Here is a 25,517-nt window from a genome sequence, read left to right on the forward strand (position 1 = left end):
GTCGTTGTGCTTATCGTGAAAGTGATGTTTGATTATTTGTCAAATTACAATATTAGTCACTGTCATTTACAACTAAGAGTAGGATTAGAACCGATAGTATCAAATGTTTCGTTAGTTCAATCATCGTTTCGACGATACGACGTACGATGTAACTAAGAGTAGGATTCGACACGACTAATGCCACGACATATCGAATATTGATTTTAGGAGTATGCCCCCAGGGCACAATATGAGAGGTAGACGTAAAATCATGTGCAAATTTCGTCTTCTGGGACGCAAAATGTATAGTGGATTGTATATAATAATTGTTATAACATGCTCAATGAGAAAAAGTTTCATTCATATAAAACAATTTAATCGATAACGACACAAAATCAACTGTATCACATTCCAATTCAATACACAATTATTGAGAATCAATCATAATATAAGTACTAACATAAATGTAATAGAAATTAAAAACTAAAGAAAATAATGTTCGAAATAAAACTAGAACAATAATCAAATAAAATCACATTATTAAGCAAGGTACTTAAATTAGATAAAATACTTATAAAGGATTAAAACGAGTACAAATAATAACTGTAACACATCTATGCCTACTGCACTCATATAGGTGTAGCCTTTGCCCTCTGTTCATGTGATGGCTCACATCCAATCGCCTGGCACCGCCTGCGTATCTGTCTCAATTTCTCACACCCCAGTTTAATTTGTTATTGTTCAGTAACTCCTTTTTATGGGAACTGAGGGCAAACGAGCGTACGGGTCATGGTATTAAGTGATCACCGCCGCCCACATTCTTTTGCAACACCAGAGGAATTACTATAATTATAATTATTAAGTTATAAATACACGCGTTTTAATCCTTCATAAAGAAATTAAGTTATATGTTGCGACGTGATGTGCAATTAAAAAATACTTGAATCTTCTTACGTTCCACAGCAGTGCGTAACAAAAACAATTCAAATCTTGTAAGTGATGTTATAAGTATTATGTTTACTAAGTTAACGTTTTCGAATTTTAAGAATATATAATAACAACGAACACAGAAATACAACAAATTGTAATTAATGATTATAATTAAAATACACATGATAAAAATCAGTGAGATTTCAAATAGTATAAAATTATAAAGAGAGGTTAAACAGCCCGCGTTGAGTAATGGGTACGCCATCTTAGTACGTAATATAACTAGCTGACTATTAAAATCACCAATTGAAAGTATTGTTTGTATAGTAAAAACTGCCTGCTGACGTCATGCAGAAATGACTGTTTCGTACTTATTAGCTTATTGCATTATGACAAAGGAACAAACCTTATACTCATCTGCCCCTAAAGAACCGATGAATTATGGCACTGTAGAAGTAGACATAACTATAGCAGCCACATAAATCAAAAAAAAACTTCGTCAAGTCTCCAATAAAAAACATAAACATGATGTTAGCTTAACATTAAATAGTGTAACATGAGCATAACTGGAATAGCTGGAATGTCTTCATTTACTTCTTGTAATTAAACTTGGTCTGCAGTAAGTATTTCACGTTGACTTGCGCCACGTCATACACGATAAATCTGTCACCATGTTCAGGATATTACATACAAATTTACTTCATTGATAAACAACATACAATAGAGCTACTTTTTATGGGAAGAAGGCACGGCCTACGTCGCCATTATTGCTTATATTATAACCAATTTTGAAAAAGCTTCGCAATCCTTTGCACAAAGTTAAATTTTATACAAAACAAAACTATAATTAAACACCTATTTAACAAATTATTAATAAATCCAGTGAAATTTATTTTTATAAAGGAAATAAAAAATAGAGAGATGCAACGCGTTTATAAGATGAAAGTGGAAACAATACATACAGTTAAAAAAGGATATAAACATTTATATCATACAAGCCTGTTGAAACAACAGTATAAGCATTCGCCGTTACCAAAAATGAATGTATACAGCGCAATAGAGAGTAAGTCAGGCCGCACACCAGGCATACATTATTTTGTTATTTACGTCGCCACAATCGTTGCGCTACAATTGTATGCGCTACAAATGTATTGTAAATGCGCACATCGGAAACACAGTTGTAACGTGGCACCGCTTTGAGAATGTCGACATCATCGTCTGATGACGAAGATTTCTTGATGTGGCGATTAATGAGAAAAAAAAAGACGTTATTGGGTTCATCCGTTTAATCAAGATTGCACAATGTACGGGAATTTTAAAATTTCGCAAGAATTACAATCCGATGAAGAAAAGTTCCAGTTATATTATCGAATGTCTGAAAATACATACAAGCTATTATTAATTTTAGTTAAATTAAGTTTAACAAAACAAAATACCCACTACATATTTTAAACCAACGCAACACAAAAAACGAACGTGTTCGATCTTGAATTCGTGTAGCGCGGACAACGTCTCGCTACAAAGTGCGCCCGCCACAAATAATTCCTCGGTGTGCGTGCTCACGTACAAATGTATGGGGGCGTTAAATGTGTCGCGTTTCAAATGTAGCGCTACAATTATCGAGTTACAAATGTATGCCTGGTGTGCGGCCCGGCTTACTCAGCTGGTGTCCATTTGGTTGCGCAACCAATTTCGTGGCACGACCAGCTCGGACGCGTCATGACTGGTGTATGGTGTTTAGTTTGGTCGCTTTTTTGATTGTACGTGTAAATGGTGTTTTCATTTTGTCGAAACTATGCTTTAAGGTGCTCACTAGAAATACTAAAATTAGTTTACCAGCCTCGAATCAAACATGAAATGTGTATAGCCGATACGCTCCAGTACGGCTACTCAAATCAAGCCTAGTTGTCACCCGCCAGAACACCAGGCTCTCATTGGTAAAAGCGGTGTTGATACCAGTATTAGTATAATTATTAAAATATTGGTACTAATATCATAAATATTTTCAGATATTTATTACATAGAATCGCCTGAATTAACACATGGGCTATGTTTCCGCGGATAACAGCTACCTAATGATATAAAAAGGATACTCGTTATAAAGCAATGAAGACTGCACAGGATTGGAGACGGGTGTCCCGAGAGGCACCATCAGTCCGTCGTCGAGCACCTTGGCCTGTTGCGGGTCGGGCTGGGTCCTCCCCACACCGAGAACTGAATTCACGCCGCTTGGCAGCTTCGTTATGTATTCACTCTTCGTGCATTCTTTCCTGAAACATATAGTTGGTGTAAGTATTTTTATCTACACCCATGCTATAAATCCTATATTAAAGATTCTGAAACAGTTAGCATATTGCCAACATTAAAACACCCAATGTCCTAATAACCATGACATCATAAACCCACATTCGTGTTTTAATATTCCTTATTACACAACAGTTGCATAAATGACTCTTTTAATACAAATTTGTAACCAAAATTTATGAATGATGCCACAACCTGAGAGTTGAACAAGACATGCCAAGTTTTACGAACCACGAGTCACTTGAACAGTTGGATCAGTTGGTAAGAGCGCGAGTGGTTGATCGCGAGTTCGAGTCCCGCATCGATCATAAATTTTGGTCACAAACAATTAAGGTAACGAAAAGTAATTAAATATTAAAATTAATAAGGTTTAATTTGAATCTCAGAAGTGACGGATATCACTTTAAAAATAATAAATTGTTTATTTTTTTTATTTCACTCATTGTATACCTAAATAATTACTCTTTACTAATAAGAGATAACTAAAAGTTGCCATTGAAAGCATAATTTACAGAGCTTTAAAACAAAACAACCTAAAATAAGGAAGAGTATGCAATTTAAGTTAAAATTTTAAAAGTAATAGTTTCATCGTCCAATATTTTGTAAGTATACTGTCTACATACAAATCTTTAATAAATTTAACTATTTGTGTGGGTACCACCATTGTTTTGAGCCAGGTTTTTAAAGCCCTTTGTTACGTTTCCGTTATGGTTAATTATCTATACCTATTATAATATATACTTCATAGTCACGTCAAATGACAAACTATTAAGAAAACACATAAATTTTTGGAGTTTTGTCTCTTGGTCCAAATTTTCATAAGTAAGAGATGAAAGAAGAATACTGACATCTGCCCTAAAGCAACCTCGCTGAGTAGAAGCAGCCCGATGGGATTGTTGGTGTTGGTGCAGCAGTAGTTGGCAGACTTGGACACCATGTCCGCGAAGTAGATGCCCTTGCCGAACATGTAGCCGGTCACTGGAGCCTCGGGGGGCGCGATACGGAGACCTGCATTTCAGAGAACCCTCCGCATATATTTTTTTTAATTTGTCACCAAATCAGAATGCCCATATGTCGCCTAAGTTTATCTCATGCGTCAAAATGAAATTAATATAGTAATTATTTATTTACTCAATTTTTGCCATAATCTCCCGATCGGAATCACTAATTTGAACAGCGGATTCAATTTAAAATAAAATAAAACTGTATACAGATTTTCCTGCAAATGGCGGTGTCGGAAATTAAGCCATCAATTTCTTTGAGTGTTGTAGTTTAGTAAATATTTATTTAGGTACTATTGACAAATTCGAATCTTCGATCGAATCGAACTATGTCACTATCTAAGTTATGGCATCTAAGAAAATGGCCTATAATAATATATACTATAATTAAATATCAATAAAATTTGAAAAAACGAAGTTTTGAGTTTTCGTATAAAATGACAATTTTTCCCCAATCTATTATATTACATAATAAATTGACCCAACCTTGTGAAAGTATTCCCGCGAAGTTGGTGGTCCTTGATCCGTGCCATAACAGACGACGGTTGGGCAACTTTTTGAATGGCTTGTAGCGCTTATCTTCTCCTTCTCGCACCACTTTGAACACCTGTGGAATAATAGAAACTGTTATCTTAAAAATCAATCGACAGGACTGGTCCAAGTAACCATTTTAACCAATTAATAGTAGAGATCCGCGTACTCACAAGTAGAACCATTAATAATAGTTATTTAGCAAGTGACAAAGATTAGTTGAGTACCCTGAGTAAATAAATCCTTTTACCATAAAACCAATATATATATATATATATCTACCCCTAAATGTGCCCCTTTCAGTGTGCGTTATCTAGTGATTGTGATTGACTGTTTACGACTTGTAAATCAAAATCGGTTACAATAACAATATATTCGTTTGTCTTTTTTATCTTTGTCTCTTGCACACTTTGATTGTCTATATGCTAGACTATTGTTGTGTACGTGTTGTCTATGGTCAGCTCTAAGTTATAATAATAATTCAATCAGCGAAGCAACTAAACAATGACCGAGATTATAATCTGCAAGTCAAAGCCTCAAAGAGAACAATAAAAACTGAAATAGGAAAGATTTGGTCTTCACTAAATATTAAGTAGCTACATTTACACATGTAAATACATATAATTGTTTGGAATGTCGTAAAATTTACCTATCCTTTACAAATTTTTCGTTCTGGAATGCGAGGCCATTGCCAGAATTAGGCTGGGGTGTCTTAAAACATCATCACTCAAAGCAGAGGACGTACCCGGCCTGGACCCTCTGAGAATCCTACGCTTCTTAAAAGGAATAGGTCTAGAGAATACAATTTAAATCCCGGCACACGTCTCCTAGTCAGTAGCATCGATCTCACCAAAGCACTTTGTCTGAAGACACAAGAAGTTGAGGATAGGCGCGCTAGCGCAAGCAGGGGACACAATAGATCCTAGGATTTAAGTGCATCTAATCCCCTACTCATAATGAATATAAAAATATCCTTTACGAAGACCTAATATGATTTTTTTTGTAGAGAATTATATGGCTATTATTTATCATTAAGTGGCTAGATGGCAATCGTATAATATTATCTGGTCGTATATTTTCCGCTTTCGTTTTAATATCACAACAAACCTCTTGCAACTCCAGGGTATAGTTGGAGTGAGTAGCAGCATGAGTATTCTTTACGTACTCTGCTATCATCTCATACTCATCCGTGGACTTGTCAATCGGCGCAATCTCAGCCTTCAGCTTCTTGTAGTGGGATTCTATTGGACTCAATCCATCTTCAGAGTCTGGAATAAGTATTTTATATGATTAAGTTGATCCTGACCAGGATTTATGTATGTTCAGCCTGTTTTGTTAAAAATGTAAGTATAATTTAGACGACACGTCGCGCTTAATCAGTGCGATAAGTAACTAAGATAACTGCAACTAAACATCGTGAGTTTAAATTTCTAAATCTAGGGATTCGTTCTCGGCAATTTCCTCCTCCAAAAATTAAGTACTCTTACGAGTTAAAATTATGTAAGTTTTGGAAAGAAGTGTCGGACCTGACTGTTTTAATATTTTTGGTATTCTTAGTCCGATTTGTATACTAGATACCTCTGTTTACACCCTATATGATAAAGCCGTATTTTACACACTTTTTGGACTACTCCAGCATTTACAAAAATAAAAACATAAAAACAGCATAGATAATGATAAAATTGATATTATTTGATAATAAAATTGATAAAGGTTGAAAACCCTTGGTTTTTTTTATCCTTGGATATGGATAAGGACCGAAAGAAGAACGTTTGTATGGAAAAATGGCCACTAATGTTTCCTCTGAAATTATGCAGCAGTTTTATTTAAGACAATAAGGGACGAGACCTGCAGTATGTTCAGCTGTTGGTATTTGATACGCCCGGCCTATTAAAATGCAGTACTGTTCAGGATTCTTGAAAAAACCCAAAAATTCTGAGCGGCATTGCAATTGCACTCGTCACCTTGAGACATAAGATGTTAAGTCTCATTTGGCCAGTAATTTCACTAGCTACGGCGCCCTTCAGACCAAACCACAGTAATGCTTTCACATTACTACTTTGTGGTACCCATAATCTAGCCGGCGTCTTGTGCAAAGTGGAGCCTCCCACTGGTAAGTATAGTACAATAGTAATGAACATAAATCACTGATAAGTCACCTTTATCTTGGTACCTTCAATAAATAGACGTAAAATATAACTTATAATATAACTATATATAACTATAAAAAAATATATTTTAAAACAGTTCAACAGACAGTAACTTTTTTAAGCTTGAAGAATACATTTTAGGTATCCATGACATTTCGACATATGGAATAACATAAGCTGCACTACGAAAGAAAATGCATCAAGATTCTAACACTTTTAGAGTGTTTAACGTGAAGAGTGATGTTATGAATGTTTTGTCAGTAAGTTTTTTCGACATATTAAATAACTAGCCGTTCCAGCCAGCTTGGCTGGGCGAATTTCAAAAGGAAATAAATTAAATTTTATTCATCTTATTACAAATACAATAAAACAATAATATACCATAAACCATAGAATAATAACGCTCAGAACGATAGTTTCATTCATAGTTCCAATTATATATAAATTCAATATAGAAGTAACATTATAATTAATGTGTGCGTGTGCATTACGTACCTACTTACATATGCCAACACGCACACAAGACAGCCAAATAATGTTGCAAGTGAATAGACATTTCCCTAAATCAGTAAATTGTAAGAAATACTAGATTATAATATGTAATAAGAAAGAAGAAATAAAATATAAATTAAGAATTTAATAAAAACATCACGTATTTCATTATTCTTGCAACAATTTTTGTATAAGTAAAAAAGTTATTTGGAATAGTTGTTTTTTGAAACTTGATGAATCGAAAAAGCGAGACGATAGAGGCGCTGTTCCCAGCTATATCCGAGGTTTTCTAGGGTGCAAAGAACGAATTTGGGATTATTTTTGAAATCCAAGTTTGCCGCCGTACAAAATTAATTATGATTTCAACAATATGGATATCGTATCCGAGGTTCTCGAGGGTGCAGATAATGAATTTGGGATCATTTTTGAAATCCAAAATGGCCGCCGAGAAAAATTATGATTTCAACAATATGGATATCGTATCTGAGGTTCTCGAGGGTGCAGTGAACGAATTTGGGATCATTTTTGAAATCCAAGATGGCCGCCCTGCAAAATTATGATTTCAACAAAATGGATTTCGGTCCGAGTTTCTCGAGGGTGCAGAGAACGAATTTGCGATCATTTTTGAATTCCAAGATGGCCGCCGCGTAATGTTATGATTTCATAAACCATCTAGGATAAATTTCGCATCGAAGAATGCTAGTTTCATGTCGATACGATCAGTGGTTTAGGCGTGATTGAGCCTCAAACAATGACTATTTTCATTATATATATTATATAAATATAGATTATAATTAATTTTATCAGTTCAATTACCCGTTTGTAGAAGACTATACGCGATCTCAATTTCCAGAAGATTGTCCAACATGAGCAGTTTATTTTTAATTGCGTCGACACTATCCAGTAGCGGCGGATTCTGAATGCCGAAGTTGTGCGGCACCAGCGTATAGAACCTGCAGAGTTTATATAATTATGATGTATGTTTATACAGATATTTGCATGAAGGTAACAGGCCTCTTTCCACAGCTAAGCAGTAATCTTTTTCATTCGATTTTTATTGTGAAATTAAAAAAAAACATCTTATATCATAACATTGATGAGCGAAATAGGTTTTTGGGTTTGCAAAAATTTTGAGCAGCACTGCAGGGTAGACAGGGCGTATCACGTGAATGTTATATGTCATCAATTCGTATTTCTTTCTTTACTTAGAAATTTAATCATTCATGATGCTCAACTTTCAATTTTCAATCAACATATTTCTACGAATTAAAACAAATGACTATCTTGAATTAAAAAAAAAAGAATTTAACCAAGAAACTTAAAATATAAGAACGTAGTAGGCAGTTAAGTTTTAGAAACTTTCTTTAACAAAGTATTTTTTTTATCAGCCATCCCTCAAATTTCATCATTACTACTACTATTAGAGTAGATCTATAAATATATCATATAGAAAAACTAATTAACCTGTTGGTGGCGTCTATAACTTTACTATTGCTGTGTTCACCCTTCTCCAGATGCTTTAGCAGCTCCGAAAGTACCTTGTATCCAGACTTTATTTGTTTCTTGGACAGTTTCCCAAGCGGCATTTTCTCAGTGTCAAGCTGGAACAGTAGGTTAGTGAAACAGTTTAATAAACAAGATTAAATAACAAGATAAAGTTATGCAGTACGATCATTTAGATTTCTAAAGTGTGCAGAACCTCACAACACTGTAGATTGCCCAAATACAATTATAAAGATTGTTCAGTTGTGGTGAAGTTTACAAGTAGATACTAGCCAGGAAAGATAAATAGAAAACCAGTTTATTCAGTCCCAAACTAGAGCCTTGTATATCAAAGAATACACTAAAACAAATGTCAATGGAAATGATCAGCTCACTGGAGATAATCAAGTGTAGAAAGTGAAAGGAGGAGAGGGTAAATTATTCTTAGAAGCTTGGAGTTTGTTTCTTTTTTAGTATTGTAACCTTTTTACTGTTTAATTTTACAGTTATTTATTTGATGATGTTAGATGATGAAAATGTTAGCTTGTTTGTGAATTTATAAAAGGTGGTATTAAAATTTATTATAGAAAAATCCCTTTTGATCTTATTTCCTAGACAAGATATTCTAAAGGATAAATAATAAAAAAACACTATTATAATGTTGAATCAATAGTGTGAGAACTATTTATTAAACAGTCTCACAAGATAGATAGTCTGTAGCAATAAATAAACAATTTAATGGTGCTCATGACAAAAGTGACTGACAAACTTGTAAAATGTCTCACCTATAGTTTCACTCACCATAATTTGGAACATAAATGGTGTTATTATATGTATTTATTTATTTATTGACACACCAACAGCATTACATACAAAACATTAAAAATAATTATGGTCTTATAGGTTTATAATCTGGTATGAATGCCAGTTACTGGTGCATACACCACTCTCATTTCAAGACATTAATTTAAATACAAAATACAGTTTGACCTACAAATTTAACAAAGATTTTAAGCAGATTACTAACAATAATAGATACAATATAACGAAGAAATAGTTTGTATGAATATCAACTAACATATTATTATTATTTACAAACAGAAATGTGCGGTTAGATTTTTTTTCAGACTTGTCACTGTGTCATGAAAAATATCAAAATCTTTTATGGACGCGGAAAATCGATTGTACTCAGAACACATCCTTGATAATGGAGATATGTACAGTACCTTCCATCACGGTGGCACAGCACATGGAGGAACTGCTGTGATAATAAAATCTATGATCAAGCATCATGAGCTACAAAGCTTCAAGACGAACCATGTTCAGGCATCAACATAAGGCTCAGACCATATCAAGGAAATACTTTTTGAATCTCGGTTGACACTCAGCAAACATTAATAAATATTATGGCTTATACCATACCTCAAACTCCATCAGCGTTCTTTTCATGGAATCGACGTCGAAGATCATCTGTATGAGATTCTGCACAGGCATGGCCAGCCCACACTTCTTATCGACCTCCACCTTGCCCTTCACTTCTGCGTCGCCATAGTCCAAATCAATCGGGTAGTACGCGTCCGGCATCTAAATTAAATTAAATATTATAAGTATTAGGGAAGAGATGGAAGGCCGATTCGTCATGCTCTTGAACAGGCGCTAGTTATTACTATCATCACCTTCATAAAGTCGTCTTTCATCTCCCAAGGATTATCCGTTTTCTCCATGTACAGATCTTCGAATTTTTGTATAGCGTCATGCAGTGTCTTACAATCTTCCACCTTCGTACCGCCAATTGGTGTGCCGATCCTACCCCACGCTCGGAACAGCCAAAACCTAGAAAATGTTATAATATCACTGTTTACGAGATCTTAATCAGTGCAACACACTGTTTAACTCTTCCAAATTAACATGTAAAATACTCCTAACTCTACCTTAACAAATACATCTACTATACTAAAATCTTTAATTTATTATGGAGGATTATCTACACATAAAAAACTTTATTACCGCCGTTACTTAGTACGAGTTTTATTTGAAAGAAAATGCATGCAAAAATACAAACAAGAATATCACTGTCACTGAAAATCAGTGTTGTGCTCATAGTGTATGGACACAACTATAACTGAGTGGACTCCAGTTTTGTAAGACCACTGCCACATCAAGTTTTGCTTTTGTTTCTTTTGTATTAAGTTAAGTAAGTTAAGTATTAGATTAAGCATATATTTTGTTCTCTTTAACTTTTTTGTGTGAATGTGTCAGTTTTTCTTCCGAAATAAATTCATTTTCATTTTCAAATTCATTTTCATTTCATTCATTTCAATATAACTTTTTAGATTTTATGAGTCGCCTCTTCCTTTTCAAGTAAATATTGTCAAGAAGATCATAGTATTTTCTTTGATTAACGTGATTGTTACAAATTTAAATAAAACACTTTTAATGGATTTTAACGCGTAATTGTAATTGTGTATTTACATTGGCTTTTTGCGTTTCAAGACCTTTCCAGATCTTGTTTTCAGGGGGAGTGATGTCATGATGATGATGTCATCATGATGATAAATCTAATATAAACTGTTACAATACACGCGTTTTAATCATTTAAAAAGTGTTTTATTTATACGAAGCTCATGTAGAATTTTCGTTAGAGTCATAAAATTAATTAAGAAAAAGGTTATAAAGAATAGTAACCGAAGAACAAGGGAACTTATGAGAAATCTTAGTGCACCAGCTTAATGAATGCAATAAACCTCATAAAGTACGCCCTAAACAAACAAAAGGAAAACATAAAGCAAGGATGTTGCTTCATTCAAACAGATGACTTTTAGAAAATATTTTTGAGTAGACAATTTATTAGTTAATCATAACTAAAGACATGGTAATTAACTGTAATTAACTACCACAGTTAAATTACCCAGAATTACAAAAAATCACTGAAATCGATACAAAATCTATACGAAAGAGGCACCTGCCTTAAGGATCTGCGATACTGTCCTATATATAACGTAATAAGAAAAAAAGGATAACACCTGAACATATGGAATGAAATGAAATGCCAATGAGTAAATGCATACAAGTTTTGAGTCTACAAAGAGATCATAGCATAAATGATTTATTTATTTATCTTTTAATTGTCCAATTAGCACTGCAGTTAAATTTAATAAATTAATAATTTTATTATATTCATTTATTTTGGATTACCCCTTACAAACTAATTTATTTTGTATTTTACAGCCATTATAAAATACTCTATTGATTCAAAAGAGTGGCCGTTGTGTTCCTTGTATGTTCTTTTCAAGAGCTTTTTCGGAAACATAATGATAGATTCAGTAGTTTAAAAGAAATATTTATAGTGACGATTCAAAAGAGTAGTTTAAAAGAAATATTTATAGTGACGATTCAAAAGAGTAGTTTAAAAGAAATATTTATAGTGACGATTCAAAAGAGTAGTTTAAAAGAAATATTTATAGTGACGATTCAAAAGAGTAGTTTAAAAGAAATATTTATAGTGACGATTCAAAAGAGTAGTTTAAAAGAAATATTTATAGTGACGATTCAAAAGAGTAGTTTAAAAGAAATATTTATAGTGACGATTCAAAAGAGTAGTTTAAAAGAAATATTTATAGTGACGATTCAAAAGAGTAGTTTAAAAGAAATATTTATAGTGACGATTCAAAAGAGTAGTTTAAAAGAAATATTTATAGTGACGATTCAAAAGAGTAGTTTAAAAGAAATATTTATAGTGACGATTCAAAAGAGTAGTTTAAAAGAAATATTTATAGTGACGATTCAAAAGAGTAGTTTAAAAGAAATATTTATAGTGACGATTCAAAAGAGTAGTTTAAAAGAAATATTTATAGTGACGATTCAAAAGAGTAGTTTAAAAGAAATATTTATAGTGACGATTCAAAAGAGTAGTTTAAAAGAAATATTTATAGTGACGATTCAAAAGCGCTTAGTTTAAGCCTTATTGAAAAAAGATTATTTGACTTTGAAATCTTATTTTTTTTTTCTCATCGGTTAATAGGTTCTTCTTCTGCACACAATAAAGAAATAATGACCAAATTCTCGTCACTATCGCTCATCTTGTAATGTTGCTCGCACGCAGAGTGCTACAGAAATGACGCGAGCTGCCGCTTACTGCAGTTGTAGCGCGCAGCGCCGCTGTAATGCGTTCCGGCCTTTACACTAATAAGACGAAACACAAAAAGGAAAAATTTCAAACAAAAAATAAATATTATAGAATAAATGAATGAATTATACAATTTCAATGCTCTCCGCGTACCTTAGTATTTCAGAACCTAGGGAAGTCCTATGAATCAAAAAAAATCAAAATTAAAGATAGTATAGATGCCAACGGTGGTTTGCGCAACGGTGCGATGCAGCGGGACTACGAAAACTTTATTTTTTCGTGTGCGAAGATTATTACATTTAGGGACACGTATACGACACAATTGCTCATGAAGATCTGGAGCATCAACGTAATGATAAAACAAGCAAAAATTTCATAGTTTCCAAAAAACAAAATACCAATATAAAGCCGTCATAAATTACATGGTATAGACTATAGAGCTATCTTAAATCTTTGTAAGAAACTATAACAGAAATCCTACAGAGGTTGCAAAAGCTTGACATGTATTTTTTTCATGAAAATAACTTTTGAAATTAAATATGCCAACGAAGCTAAAAGTAAAATGAAAGAGGTTCCAAAGTAGTAATGAACTGGTAGAAAATAATAACAGGAAACGAAATCGAGGCAGACTTAATAAGCGATGGAGCGACGACATTGTCGAAACAGCAGGAAGGATGTGGACAAGAATTGCAAGTGACAGGAAAGAGTGGAAATTAATAGAGGAGGTTTTTACGGCTAAAATCGGTCCTTACTTTGCAAAAAATTATTAACAATACTGACAATTTTTATTATTTAACTAAGGAAATATTAACACATACTAATAAATAAAATTTATAAGTTAATACCTATATGTATAGATGTAAGGAAATTAAGCTCAAAATAAAAAAGAGGTATCAGGTAGCCAAAAAGCCTTTCAATTATCACTTGACCAGGTACTCACTTCTTTTTATTATCAGCTTCCAGCACCTGTAGCTTGTAGAAGGAGTTCTTGCCGGCCACCACATCGGTCTTGGCCAGTACTACAGTATACTTTATGCCACTCAAGTCAGTATACACGTGCGCCTCGTCCGCCAACCCGGAGTCAGGGTCCACTGCAGTGCCACCTGCATCATAATACAAACCTTTACAAAACTCTTCAGACACATTGTATCAGCAAAGAAATACTTTTAGATGCACAACATTCAGTCTACATATGATGGATTATTATACTGATCTGTGGTATTAGATCAAGCCTTGTGTTTCCAATCTTTCTCTATGGAGCCGAAACTTGGTCTCTGAGACTGCAGGACCGCCGTAAAATCGATGCATTAGAAATGTGGTGCTGGAGAAGCCTCCTAAAGATCCCGTGGACGGCATTTCGCACCAATGTATCCATCTTCAAAGAGCTTCGTATTAAAGACAGACTCGTCAATTGTGCAACTAAGAATACTGAAGTTCTTTGGTCACGTCTCTAGAAATGAGAACTCGATGGAGAGACTGGTAGTTCAGGGTCAGGTGAAAGGCAAGAGAGCACGCGGTTGATCGCCAACCCGCTGGATAGACGCCATCACAAAGGCTAGTGAGTCCACCATAGTCCAGTGTACTCGCAACACCTCTAACCGTCAGAAATGGAAGCACATCGCCAGGAGATCTACCCTCAGAAAGGATATTGACCCACCGAACACCCCACCACACCTCGTCAGCGCAACCACGACCACTCTCAAACTCTGACAAGAGTGTCCGACTAAGAAGAAGAGTACAAAGTTAAATTAATCACACAGCTAAAAGTATCGAACTTCCACTGCTGATTATGGCTTTATACCATTAAATCAAATCAAAATATTTCATTTATTTCCCAGCGAAGAAGAAGCAAGAAACTCTAAGGTTGCTCTTTTCAAAACAGATTATTACAAATTCATATGCACTATAATTACATTTATCAATCTGAGTATTTAGTTCAAGATATTCTGATATTTTTAGTACACTTTTGTATATTAAAGTTTTTCTTCAGAACTGATTTATATTTGTTTAAAGGTAAGTTCTGTTTGTCAACAGGGACATTATTGTAAACCGTATATATAACCCTCTGAATGAATTTGTGACTTTATGAAGTCAACTTACATGATATGCAAGACAACTAGCAAGCTTATCCTTATTTCTAGTATTGACATTATGAGTGTCAGCATGCAAAGGAATCATTCGCATCTGTCACGACAAAATGCTTTAAAAAAGTGCTCTTTTTAAAGAGATACCAGACAAAAGCAATGAGCTGAACTGGCCACCGCAGATTTTACAAACATCTACATACCATGGAGCCCAAGGATTTCCCTAAATGTAGTTACTGTCTCTATAAAAATGAAACACTTTATTACATCCTAAGAGAATGGGCTCCTAACTAAATGGAAGGAGGTAGCACCTGGGAGGATAAGAACTCCCAACGAAATTCATTAAACCTGGAAAAAGTCCAGGGACCTCACAAACTTCGTAAAAGCAAAGTATGGGGGGGGGTGCACAGGGGTGGTACAGGTGGACAAAGGATATAATGAATCCAGGGATGCAGGATCTGCGGAGACAATCCTACTACAATCTCACACATACAAAGAAAACTGTAAGAGGAAAATCACCTTCTATTCTCATTTTTTTTTATTACATACCGAAATAGTATGCTCACACTATGGATGCTTACATCCATTGTTCGGGTTTAAAGGAACTTCATTCAACAACCGCCATACCGTAAAACAAACTACTCAAAAATTTAACAATTCTGGCCAAATGTGTTCATGAGAATATATTTTATTTAGCAGCAATAGTTTTCATTAAAACATTTACAACTTACAACTATATATGAAAAATCAAATATAGCTATAAAGTAATTACACTATAAACCTACCTTTAATTTTTAGTTTTGTAACCCCAGACTTAGATTTAGCATAGTTGCTGCCAGACTTCTGAATAGATTTTCCGTCAATGACGTCTTGAGGAACCCGCTTTGTAGGCTGTCGAAATAAACAAAATTATGAAAAAGAGATAAAAAGTGAAACAAAATACTATAAAGAAGAAAAGACTAAAACCGTACATCAGATCCCCAGGGCGCAATGTTGTGTTGTTTTATAAGCTCTAATGATTCGGCCACAGTCCCAGTCTTGGGGTCGATGAGATCCAAAAAGGTTTCGTCCACCACCTTAAAATTTAAATTCGATATTACAATATGAACAAATTACAAGAAAATTGCAATAAGTTAATTATTGATTGACAAATTCGTGCACCTCAAGGTTTTATTTTCAAAAAATCATTATATATGAAAAAAGCCTATCAACAGTTTAACTTTATTCGTAGTTTGCTGGCAGTTGTGCGCATTTACATTTATTATTATTGAAATAAGTTATTCCAACGATCTTTTAGCGTTTTTATGAAAGAGAAAAGCACGGCGTTCACCTGATTATACACATGCAGCGCCGCTCAGGATTCTTTAGTGAACCTAAAATACTCAGCGCCAGAGCCCAAATAGAGAGGCTAACCGAAACACAAACAGAGCTTGCAAGCAGTAGCTTGGTGGCAGGCAACCAGGCAAACCTCCCACTTGTATAGTAGATATGGTAGATATGTTTCATCATAACAGTTTTACAATCCGATCGCGCCATTAACATAAATAAAATTGAAATGAAAGAATAATAAATACATTTATACTCAATAATGGTATATTACGCACTTAGGGTGAGAAGTAGGTCATTCTCACCCGCGGAATATTGGCAATGATCTACTATCTTACGTGGTGCGTATACGATTTTTTCCCCCGCCTGGATGAAACGTTTAGTCCCTGGTACGCGGGACAAAAAGACAGCTTTTCATCGAGGTGAGAAAAAATGTATTTATTATTCTGTCATCGAACTTTAGACAATATTAAATAATTGTTTATTTTAACGGAATTAGATATGCAAGAAACATCCGTCCACATTCAACTTACTCTAGTGTTGCAAAGAAGCCTTGAAAACAGTCATCACTTACACTCAAGTGACAGTTCGTCTCATCTTTATATTTACTCATAAAAAAATATTTTTTCGATTCTGAATAACCAGTGAATAACCGCTAAGGTAACTATCAAATGAGGCATCGTATGTTTATATACTATCATAAGTGAGAGAAAGTAAGTAAAAATTCATTAGTAAGAACATAATAGAAAATACCAGCTGCATTCAATTTAGATAGAAACTTACTTCAATATCGGCACTACTAATTTCCTCCATCTTACTTGGCATCCGTTCTACATCCTTTTTCGTGGACACAACTGCAGCCAGGGTCTTGGTCAACTTGCTGGTGACGAGGCCACCCATCTTTAATATGCGACTCTTTATCTCCTCTTTTGGAGACTTGAATTTTCCGTACATAAAGAATTGGAGGTTCTTTAACGGCGGTAGAGGAAACGTTTTCGGCGCTCTAAAATTTTTACCAAAAAAATCATCACATTTTGAGTTTTACCATATGTATGCTTTTTTTTTATGACAATAAGGGACAAGACCAGAAAGACGTTCAGCTGATGGCAATTGATAAGCCTTACCCATTACAATGCAGTGCCGCTCACGATTCTTGATAAACCCAAAATTTCTGACCGGCACTACAATTATTGCGCTCGTCATCTTGAGACATTTGACCAGTAATTTCACTAGCTACGGACCTAATCACAATAATGCTTACACATTACTGCTTCGAGGCAGAAAGAGGCGCCGTTGTTGTACCCATAATCTAGCTGGCATCCTGTGCAAAGGAGCCTATCACTGATAATACCACTCTATTAAAAACATAAAAATAAATGGTTAAATTTTTTAAAGATACGAAGTTTCCCAAACATGAAGTTCTTTAGTGGACGCCGAAGATAGGGACCGCAGAGAGCTGTGGCTTTACTACACTACACTAACGTATTATGGTGAGAGCCGGCCCTTGGGTGGAAAAAAATTAGACAGACATTCACTATCCACCAAAAGAAAGAATCCAAAATTTGAATCTGCCAGGAAAAAATCTGTATAAAGTTAACATAAAATCTGCATTCAACGAAGACCGGCTCGAATCATCAAAGATCATGTCTGCGATCGGCTTGATTTGAATTGGGCTGCGAAGAGATATGAGGTATCTCTGTGTTACGCAAGAAACTCGGAACGATACGACATGGGTACCTTCAAAAAAAGCGCGTACACCTTCCTTAAAGGCCGGCTACGCTCTTGTGATTTCTCTGGTGTTGCAAGAGAATGTGGGCGGCGGTGATCACTTAACACCAGGTACGCTCGTTTGTCCTCCTATTTCATAAAAAAAAAACTTTTTTGATAGCGACTGTAAAGAACCATCTACCAGCTCCTGTATTTCACCGATGTAACTTAGAGACCTTCAAGCCCCTAGAGCATGCTCCCACCTCCAAGGCCAGCAAAGCCTCTCTTAAACTCTAATATCGCGGACGTCTATGGGCGGCTGGTTTTCACATTAGTTGAGCCAATTACCGTTTGCCTTATAATTAGAAATAACTAGAGGGGCAAAGCATTTTGTTTAATTTTTACCCATTCGACTCCTCCTTCTTCACGGCAATGATGGTGGCCGGCGGCGGGTTCTCGAAGACTCTCTCATCGACCTTGGGTTTGTACTTCTTGAACACAGAGCCATCTTTATACGACACAGGCACGATCATCGGTCGTCGCTTGGGAGTACGCGTTGTGTACATACATTTCGTCCATTCGGTTAAATTTCCTTTACAAAAATATATATTTATTTGAATGTCGTAACTATTACGTCTACTTACGAGACAATAATAACATGTTAGAGCACAATGATGCCCTTTTCTTACTAACATAAGGACTGGACTATCACATTCACCGAGTCCAGAACCTCCCCATACATTATCTATATATATAGTACTAGCCATTCCCGCCCACTTTGCTGAGCGGGAATTTTAAATAGAAATAAATTAATGAAGGAACGTTGGAATTCGACAAATAAGCCATAAACCAGTTTCATGTCGATACGAACAGTGGTTTAGGCGTGATTGAGCTTCAAACAAAGAACATTTTCATTATATATACATATAAGAGATTTCCACCTATACTCATAAGGCGTAGAGACTTGAAATTTGGTAGGATTATTCAATTCAAAAATCATGATTTTACGAAATTCTACCTGCAAGAGTTTTTTTTATTATGAACAGAACAACGTCTGTCGGGTCAGCTAGTATGATATAATAGAAGGTTCCATTATTTTGTCATCACTACTGAGTAGTTTAAATATAAACTGCTCGTCGTAAGGCGTAAGGCGAATATTGACATTCTATTTCTAATTTACACTTATTTTACGTATATTTATCTGTATATACTTATTTTATACTCATACACATAATTACAATATACCTGTGCACTTGTAGTTGAAGGTGTCCAGCACCAACTGTCCTTGCTTGCATTCGGGACAAGACTCAAGGACCCCAAATGCCATCATATCTGCTAAGTGATCACAGCACTAAAAATAACAAATATTTTTAGAGTGGGTATATTGAAGCAAAAATCTTAAATGATCATAACATAGGGGTCTGACTAAGGCATTCTTTGTAAACTCGTGGAGGTGCGGTTTTCAAAGAACTTTCTTCCACTTACAACCAGACCATGAAGTTTAAATCAAGTTTGATTGTTTTTATTTGTTGTAAGTTTTAATTTTAGATCCGAGTTTCACTATTTTTTGTGCTTTGTGCTCATGGAGAATTAATAGTTCGTACACCTTCGTGTGACAGGACTATGCGTTAGTAGCGCTCTCTGGGTTTCCACGGAAGACCAGCGTTGTGGGTTCTTTCGAAACCACAACTATACTGAGTTGGGGGCCCATTGGCGTCATTAGATCATAATTACATTAGTATAACTTTAAGAACTATTATCAGAATGTATAATGACGTCAATAAACATTATTTCTCCCTTTCTTTCTTTCAAAATAAGATGCAATATTTTTTCAATCTTTTCCTTAAATTTCTGACTAGAAGGAAAAAGTAAACAATAATAACAGTATAAAGACCATACAGGCTTGTGTTGCTGTAGACTCCCTCTATATCGTAAAATGAGGGCTAGTTTAGTCACTCTGATCATACCTCATCATTGCCCTTTAAAATATCTTGAGAGTTTTCTTCAAGTAATTCATGTAAATCACTTTTTCCTAGTGAACTTAACAAATTTCTATACTTGTGGAACAACTTGTTTTGCTTTTCGAGTTTCTTTTCGAAATCTTTTTCTTTTTTCACTTCTTCTGCATCTTTTGGTTCCGCCTTCAGCTTTTTGAATGGCACCCCATCCACAGCTGATGCTCTAAAAATCAGAATACATACAAATTTTACACGACAATTATTGTATGGTACTGTTGTAATAGACCATTATTATGGTTTAGGTATGAAAAATAGTCTGCTATGACTTACACCATAGAAAAACTATGATAGGCAACACAAGGAGGAATAATTCATGAGCATTAAAAATAGAAGTTGAAACGGGATGGAGAAAGAAGTGATGTAAAAATGGTGAATTAGGAAATAAGTAATCCATAATGCATGCCTTTTTTTCCTAATTAATAAATACTATTATATCATTACTCACCATGCATGTTTTGACATGGACAAAGTTTGGTCAACTTATACTATTCAATGTGGGGGAGTCATGCTACCGTTTTATCTCGACACAGTTCTGCTTATATTTACGATCTGGTGTTGCAAGAGAATGAGCGATTGTGATTACTTACCATCAAGGTGAACTATACTCACGTTAGGCCTCCAAAACTCATAAAGGAAACAATTTGAAGGTCCTCATTGAACGTCAAGTTTGCCTTACAGTAAGGTTGCATAATATAGTTTGTGAGTAAATATAACAGCCAAACTCCTGGTATTTGTTTACGTAACTTGTTATAAGTGCATAAACCTCCATAGACGAAAAAATTCAAAGTCGGGAGTGATGATGGATCGGACATACTCTGCCGAATACAAATGACAACATCCCAAAGCAAGCAGGGTAGTCACTAGAGAAACGGGAAGGATATCGTCCTAGAACTTGAGGAATGTTTTTCGTAGATTAAAAAGTGCACAAAAATAGAATAATTGACATACCTAAGTCAAAGAAATTGGCCAAAGCAGAAAGTGTGGGAAATCATTTATCATGATTCAGCTTTGTCCTAAACGTTAATGATCAAGGGCCACTGGGGTCAATAGCGAGTGGCTGGTAGATATAGTAATAAATTTCCTTTCTTACCCCCTTATTCATAATAGTCTGCTAGCTTAAGGCATTGCTAATTCTCACTCTGTCTTCTTCTATTGACCTAAGTCAGAATGAGAAAAAACACTCCTAAGTGGCTGTTTAAAGTTAGCGGACCATTATGAATAAGGGGGTAAGTCTTTGTTCTACTCACTCACACATTCACACTTAGTTCACGGTAGATAAAAATGTGCCATTATTAGTGCTAATTGTGATCTGGTGCATCAGCGCCTGGTGTCCCTAATTAGGTAATATAATGGTGATTGTCTCAGCATTCATCATGTAAACATCTTTTACCGTTCCATATAAAATTATTATTTATTGGATATATTATTGATTGTTTTTTTTTATAACCATAAGCAATTTTTATTTAGTATTTTTTAACTATTGCTTAGTTTTTAAAAAATACACAAGCTTTAATATATAATATAATAAAATGTCCAAAATGTGGGCTGACTCCTTACTTATAGTCTTTATTTGAATTTGTACAGCAGAGTGGGAAGGATAGACATAGTTTGACAAAACAGAAAAATATTAAAACCTTGAAGTGGACAAAACAGATATGAAACATTTTATAAAGAAAATTTAACATGATGAGAATGACTTAAAAATTTGAACTAAGATCTATCAATGGTTAAGATAATATCAGCAATAAATGGGCATGTACCCTGTGTTAATGGTACAGTAATATGAGTCATTTGTTAGATGCTATTAGTAAAATCTTTCAAAATGGTTTAAGCTTGATCCCTAGTACATGCAACAGATATGTACAAAAGAAAAATCATGTTTGTATGGGGATATCATGAAAGAAAGAGCAGTTTCAGTAGGTATGTATGTCAAAAGTGATATTGATAGAAAAATATAATGGACTACATACTTCATGTATGCTATACCTCACACAATCTATGCCTCTTTGATGCAGCTGTCATAACAACATCAAACACATTAAAAATATATTATACTAATATAAGTAAACAAATAGCCACAAAAACTGATATACTTAATTTCATCCTTAACAACTTTCTGATCTTCCTTAGAAAGTTTATTGAAGCCAGGAATCTGTTCACCGCCAGCAAAGAACAAGAATTCATTCTTTCTTTCAGCAAAACATTTAACATGATGCCACCCAGGAATGTCACCATATCTAGGATCATATTCCATTTTAGATATACGTATTTCATCCTGAAATATACAACAAATTTTAAATAGATTATAATATGCACACTAGTTATTCTTAATAATTGCTACTCATGTAGCCGGTAAAGATATTATATTTCATCCCTGTCTATAAGTACATACTGGATCTTATTTAACATGACGGAAGATATAGGCGATTAAAATGGGTGATACTGTTAAAATAGGGTGAGATCTGGACTACAAGGACTAAGCCTCTATAGAGTGGAAAAAAAATGACAACAAAATAAAACAACTTTATAGGATCTAACTCGCAAGAATTAAACCATGCATAAAAGGAGTATGTTTTTTAATTTAAGGTTAAATCTCGAAAGTCAGCAGACTGGGTTTAGATGCATTATTTTTCTCGATCCTACCAGTGAAAGCAGATTTGTTTTTCGCTGGAGAATTCAGATGCCACTGCTGAAGGTATGGAATGCTTCATTCCATTCTTCTTCGTGCCTAATGCCAATTTGAGGCAGGTCACAACCACTCCTGCAAAATGGCCTTTGGCTGAAAGTGCTTTTATTTCAGGAGACCTGGGTCAACATTGTTGAATCTAACAGAGAAAATACCAGCAAACTTGAAAAAGGATTTTAACCAATGCGAAGCCAAAGCACATAGGCAGAATTGGAGGGAAATATACATTTTGCTCTCTGGAACTCCTGCGTTCTCATTGTCACTCACCAAGGCCATTTCGCTGCCAACTTGCCATTGAGCCACTCTTCAATGACACAATGGATGAACTCTAAGAAAATGTATATCTAATCTAATATATAAAATTCTCATGTCTCGGTGTGCGGAACCGAACTCCTCCAAAACGGCTTGACCCATTCTCATGAACTTTTGAGTGCATATTGGGTCGGTAATCGGACAACATCTATTTTTCCTCCCCCTAAATGTTAAGGGTGGTCCACACAATTTTTTTTTAAATTTTTTTGACATTTTATTTTTAAATTTGTTTGAATTTGAGTCAGCATTAAAAAATACATACAACTTCAAATTTTCACCCATTTACGATCAACAGTTACTTTTGTATCGCGATTTTAATATCGGCAATACAACGTTTGCTGGGTCAGCTAGTACTATTATAGTCAATACACATAGATCCACTGAGGTTACAATAACCATATGAATTTTCTAGAAAATATACTTTAAATGAAAACATGGTTGGTAAAGCCAAGGTTTAAGGAACTGGGATCAATAAAAGGTTAACAATAAATACTTTTGAATGTTTAAATATTTTACCTTACAAATTTTGATATCACAATGTTTACATGTAGCTCTGCTTGATTTTGAATATTCAATTGAGTAATTAGAAATACCCAGTACAGTTGTCTCATTTGTTCTCTTTTTACCTTTACCTTTTTTGGAACCCTTCTCAGTAGGTAAATCAAATGTTTTACCTAACAAAAAACAATGATTATTAGGGATTAATAAAGGAACTGTTATTAATTATTTAATTAAAAAAATTATTATATAAATTAATTTACATCATTCAGTATCAACTAACTACCTTAATAATAATGTAAAAAACAAACTACACTAATTAATTTGAAAAGTGTGCAATCAACTATAATTGAAGATACAATTGTGAATGGAGTTTTCTCCTTTATACTGTCTACATAAATTGCTAAATAATAATATTTTTTTGTAAAATTGGCAAAAAAGTCAGTTTTTCAAATCTTATTCATTTTAAATCAGAAACATGTAGAATAACTCACAATTTCATTCAAATTAACACTCATTCAATGACTCACAAAACGCATTTAGTAACACATTTTGCAATTTTAGCATGAGAAGAAGTGCTAAAGTGGTAAATTATAAGTAAAGGCATTTAGTAAATATTACATAATATGAAGATGATCATTCTTATGTTATTTGGTAGATTTCTTGTGACATGTGACATGCTCACTTAAATGCCACTTGCTAGTGGCGGGAATGTGGGCCGGTTTGTTCACTTCCCTAAAATAAGGTTCAGGGAGGCAAGATACTTAGTAAATATTAGATATTTATTATTAGATTATATATTAGAGTAAATATTAGATATTTAGTAAATATTACATAATATGAAGATGATCATTCTTATGTTATTTGGTAGATTTCTTGTGACATGCTGATTGCCGTGGCTGGATGATCTTGTTACTTTTTTTTTTAATTTCTTTTATTTAATTATTTTAAGATTAAAGTTAATATATATTTTATTATTTATTACAGGCTATAAGGGTTGTCATATAATAGCATTCAAATAAGTAGAAATAGATAATTACCCAGCATTTCTTTGATTCTTTTCTGGTCAGGATGTCTAAGCTTGTTAAAATTACCAATTTCAGCAATACTGCTGGGACATTTCTTTTTAAAAAAACATTCTTCATGGTGCCAATTAGGTTGCTTTCCATCATGAAATGCAGACTAGAAAATAGCGCTACTAAGTAAACTTGTATGTTATGAATCTCAAACGAAATTTAAACTGTAGTTTTTTGTAAAATAGTATACCTGCACCATAACAGCTATGCGTAAAGATCCTTGGTCAATTTTCTCTTTACAGGCTTTGCAACCAGCTCTGCCAGACTTGGCATATTCAGCTTGGTAAGGCAAATCTGTCATCGTAAATACAAACTTAATAAATATATCTTATTTGTAGGAACAAGAAACTTTTATGAATCTACACCTAAAAACTAGAAAGGCTTCTTCTAGAGAACAACGTAAAAAATTTAAACGATTTTCAAAATTTGCGTGTTTACCGGCGCGCGCGTTAAGTCAAATTGACAATGACAATTGTGAATTCATATTTATTATTTCTTAATTTATCGATTTAGACTCTTGAGTATTAGCTGTACTAGCAGACAACGCGGGTATGATTTGTAGCCAAACCACAGACGTATAAAAGGGACTTTTATTAGAATTTCCAATTATTGTTGTTTTTGTTATGGAAGAGAGGACTGCTCTGTGAAAGGCTGGATCACTTTGCGTTGTGTAGAGACGTCGCTTCATTGTGTGTCTTCACCACATTGACCACAGGGAGTGTTCCGAAAAGCTGTTTCACTTTATTCCTGCCGCCGAATTCCACCTTCGCACGACACGCCAGAAATAAGAATATAATCCCCACCATCTCGATGGG

At 34.4% G+C, this 25,517-nt stretch overlaps 1 protein-coding gene across 1 annotated transcript; it reads right to left on the reverse strand.

Moving 5' to 3' along the window:
• Nucleotides 1–333: 333 nt before the first annotated feature.
• On the reverse strand, nucleotides 334–25,144 carry LOC126970318 (poly [ADP-ribose] polymerase). The gene is made up of 20 exons (XM_050816166.1): nucleotides 24,893–25,144; nucleotides 24,667–24,808; nucleotides 23,645–23,802; nucleotides 22,224–22,405; nucleotides 20,080–20,293; nucleotides 19,358–19,463; nucleotides 18,518–18,704; nucleotides 17,189–17,408; nucleotides 16,051–16,155; nucleotides 15,865–15,970; nucleotides 13,936–14,098; nucleotides 10,546–10,702; nucleotides 10,292–10,453; nucleotides 8,852–8,988; nucleotides 8,204–8,340; nucleotides 5,853–6,013; nucleotides 4,701–4,821; nucleotides 4,062–4,221; nucleotides 3,003–3,179; nucleotides 334–1,572 (listed from the first exon to the last, which is right to left on the reverse strand). Exons 1-20 carry the CDS (start codon nucleotides 25,001–25,003, stop codon nucleotides 1,500–1,502), a joined length of 2,979 nt encoding a protein of 992 aa, XP_050672123.1. The 5' UTR covers nucleotides 25,004–25,144; the 3' UTR covers nucleotides 334–1,499.
• Between the last annotated feature and the right edge of the window lie 373 nt (nucleotides 25,145–25,517).

Source organism: Leptidea sinapis, chromosome 1 (genome assembly GCF_905404315.1).
Source record: "Leptidea sinapis chromosome 1, ilLepSina1.1, whole genome shotgun sequence".
Lineage (NCBI taxonomy): Eukaryota > Metazoa > Arthropoda > Insecta > Lepidoptera > Pieridae > Leptidea > Leptidea sinapis.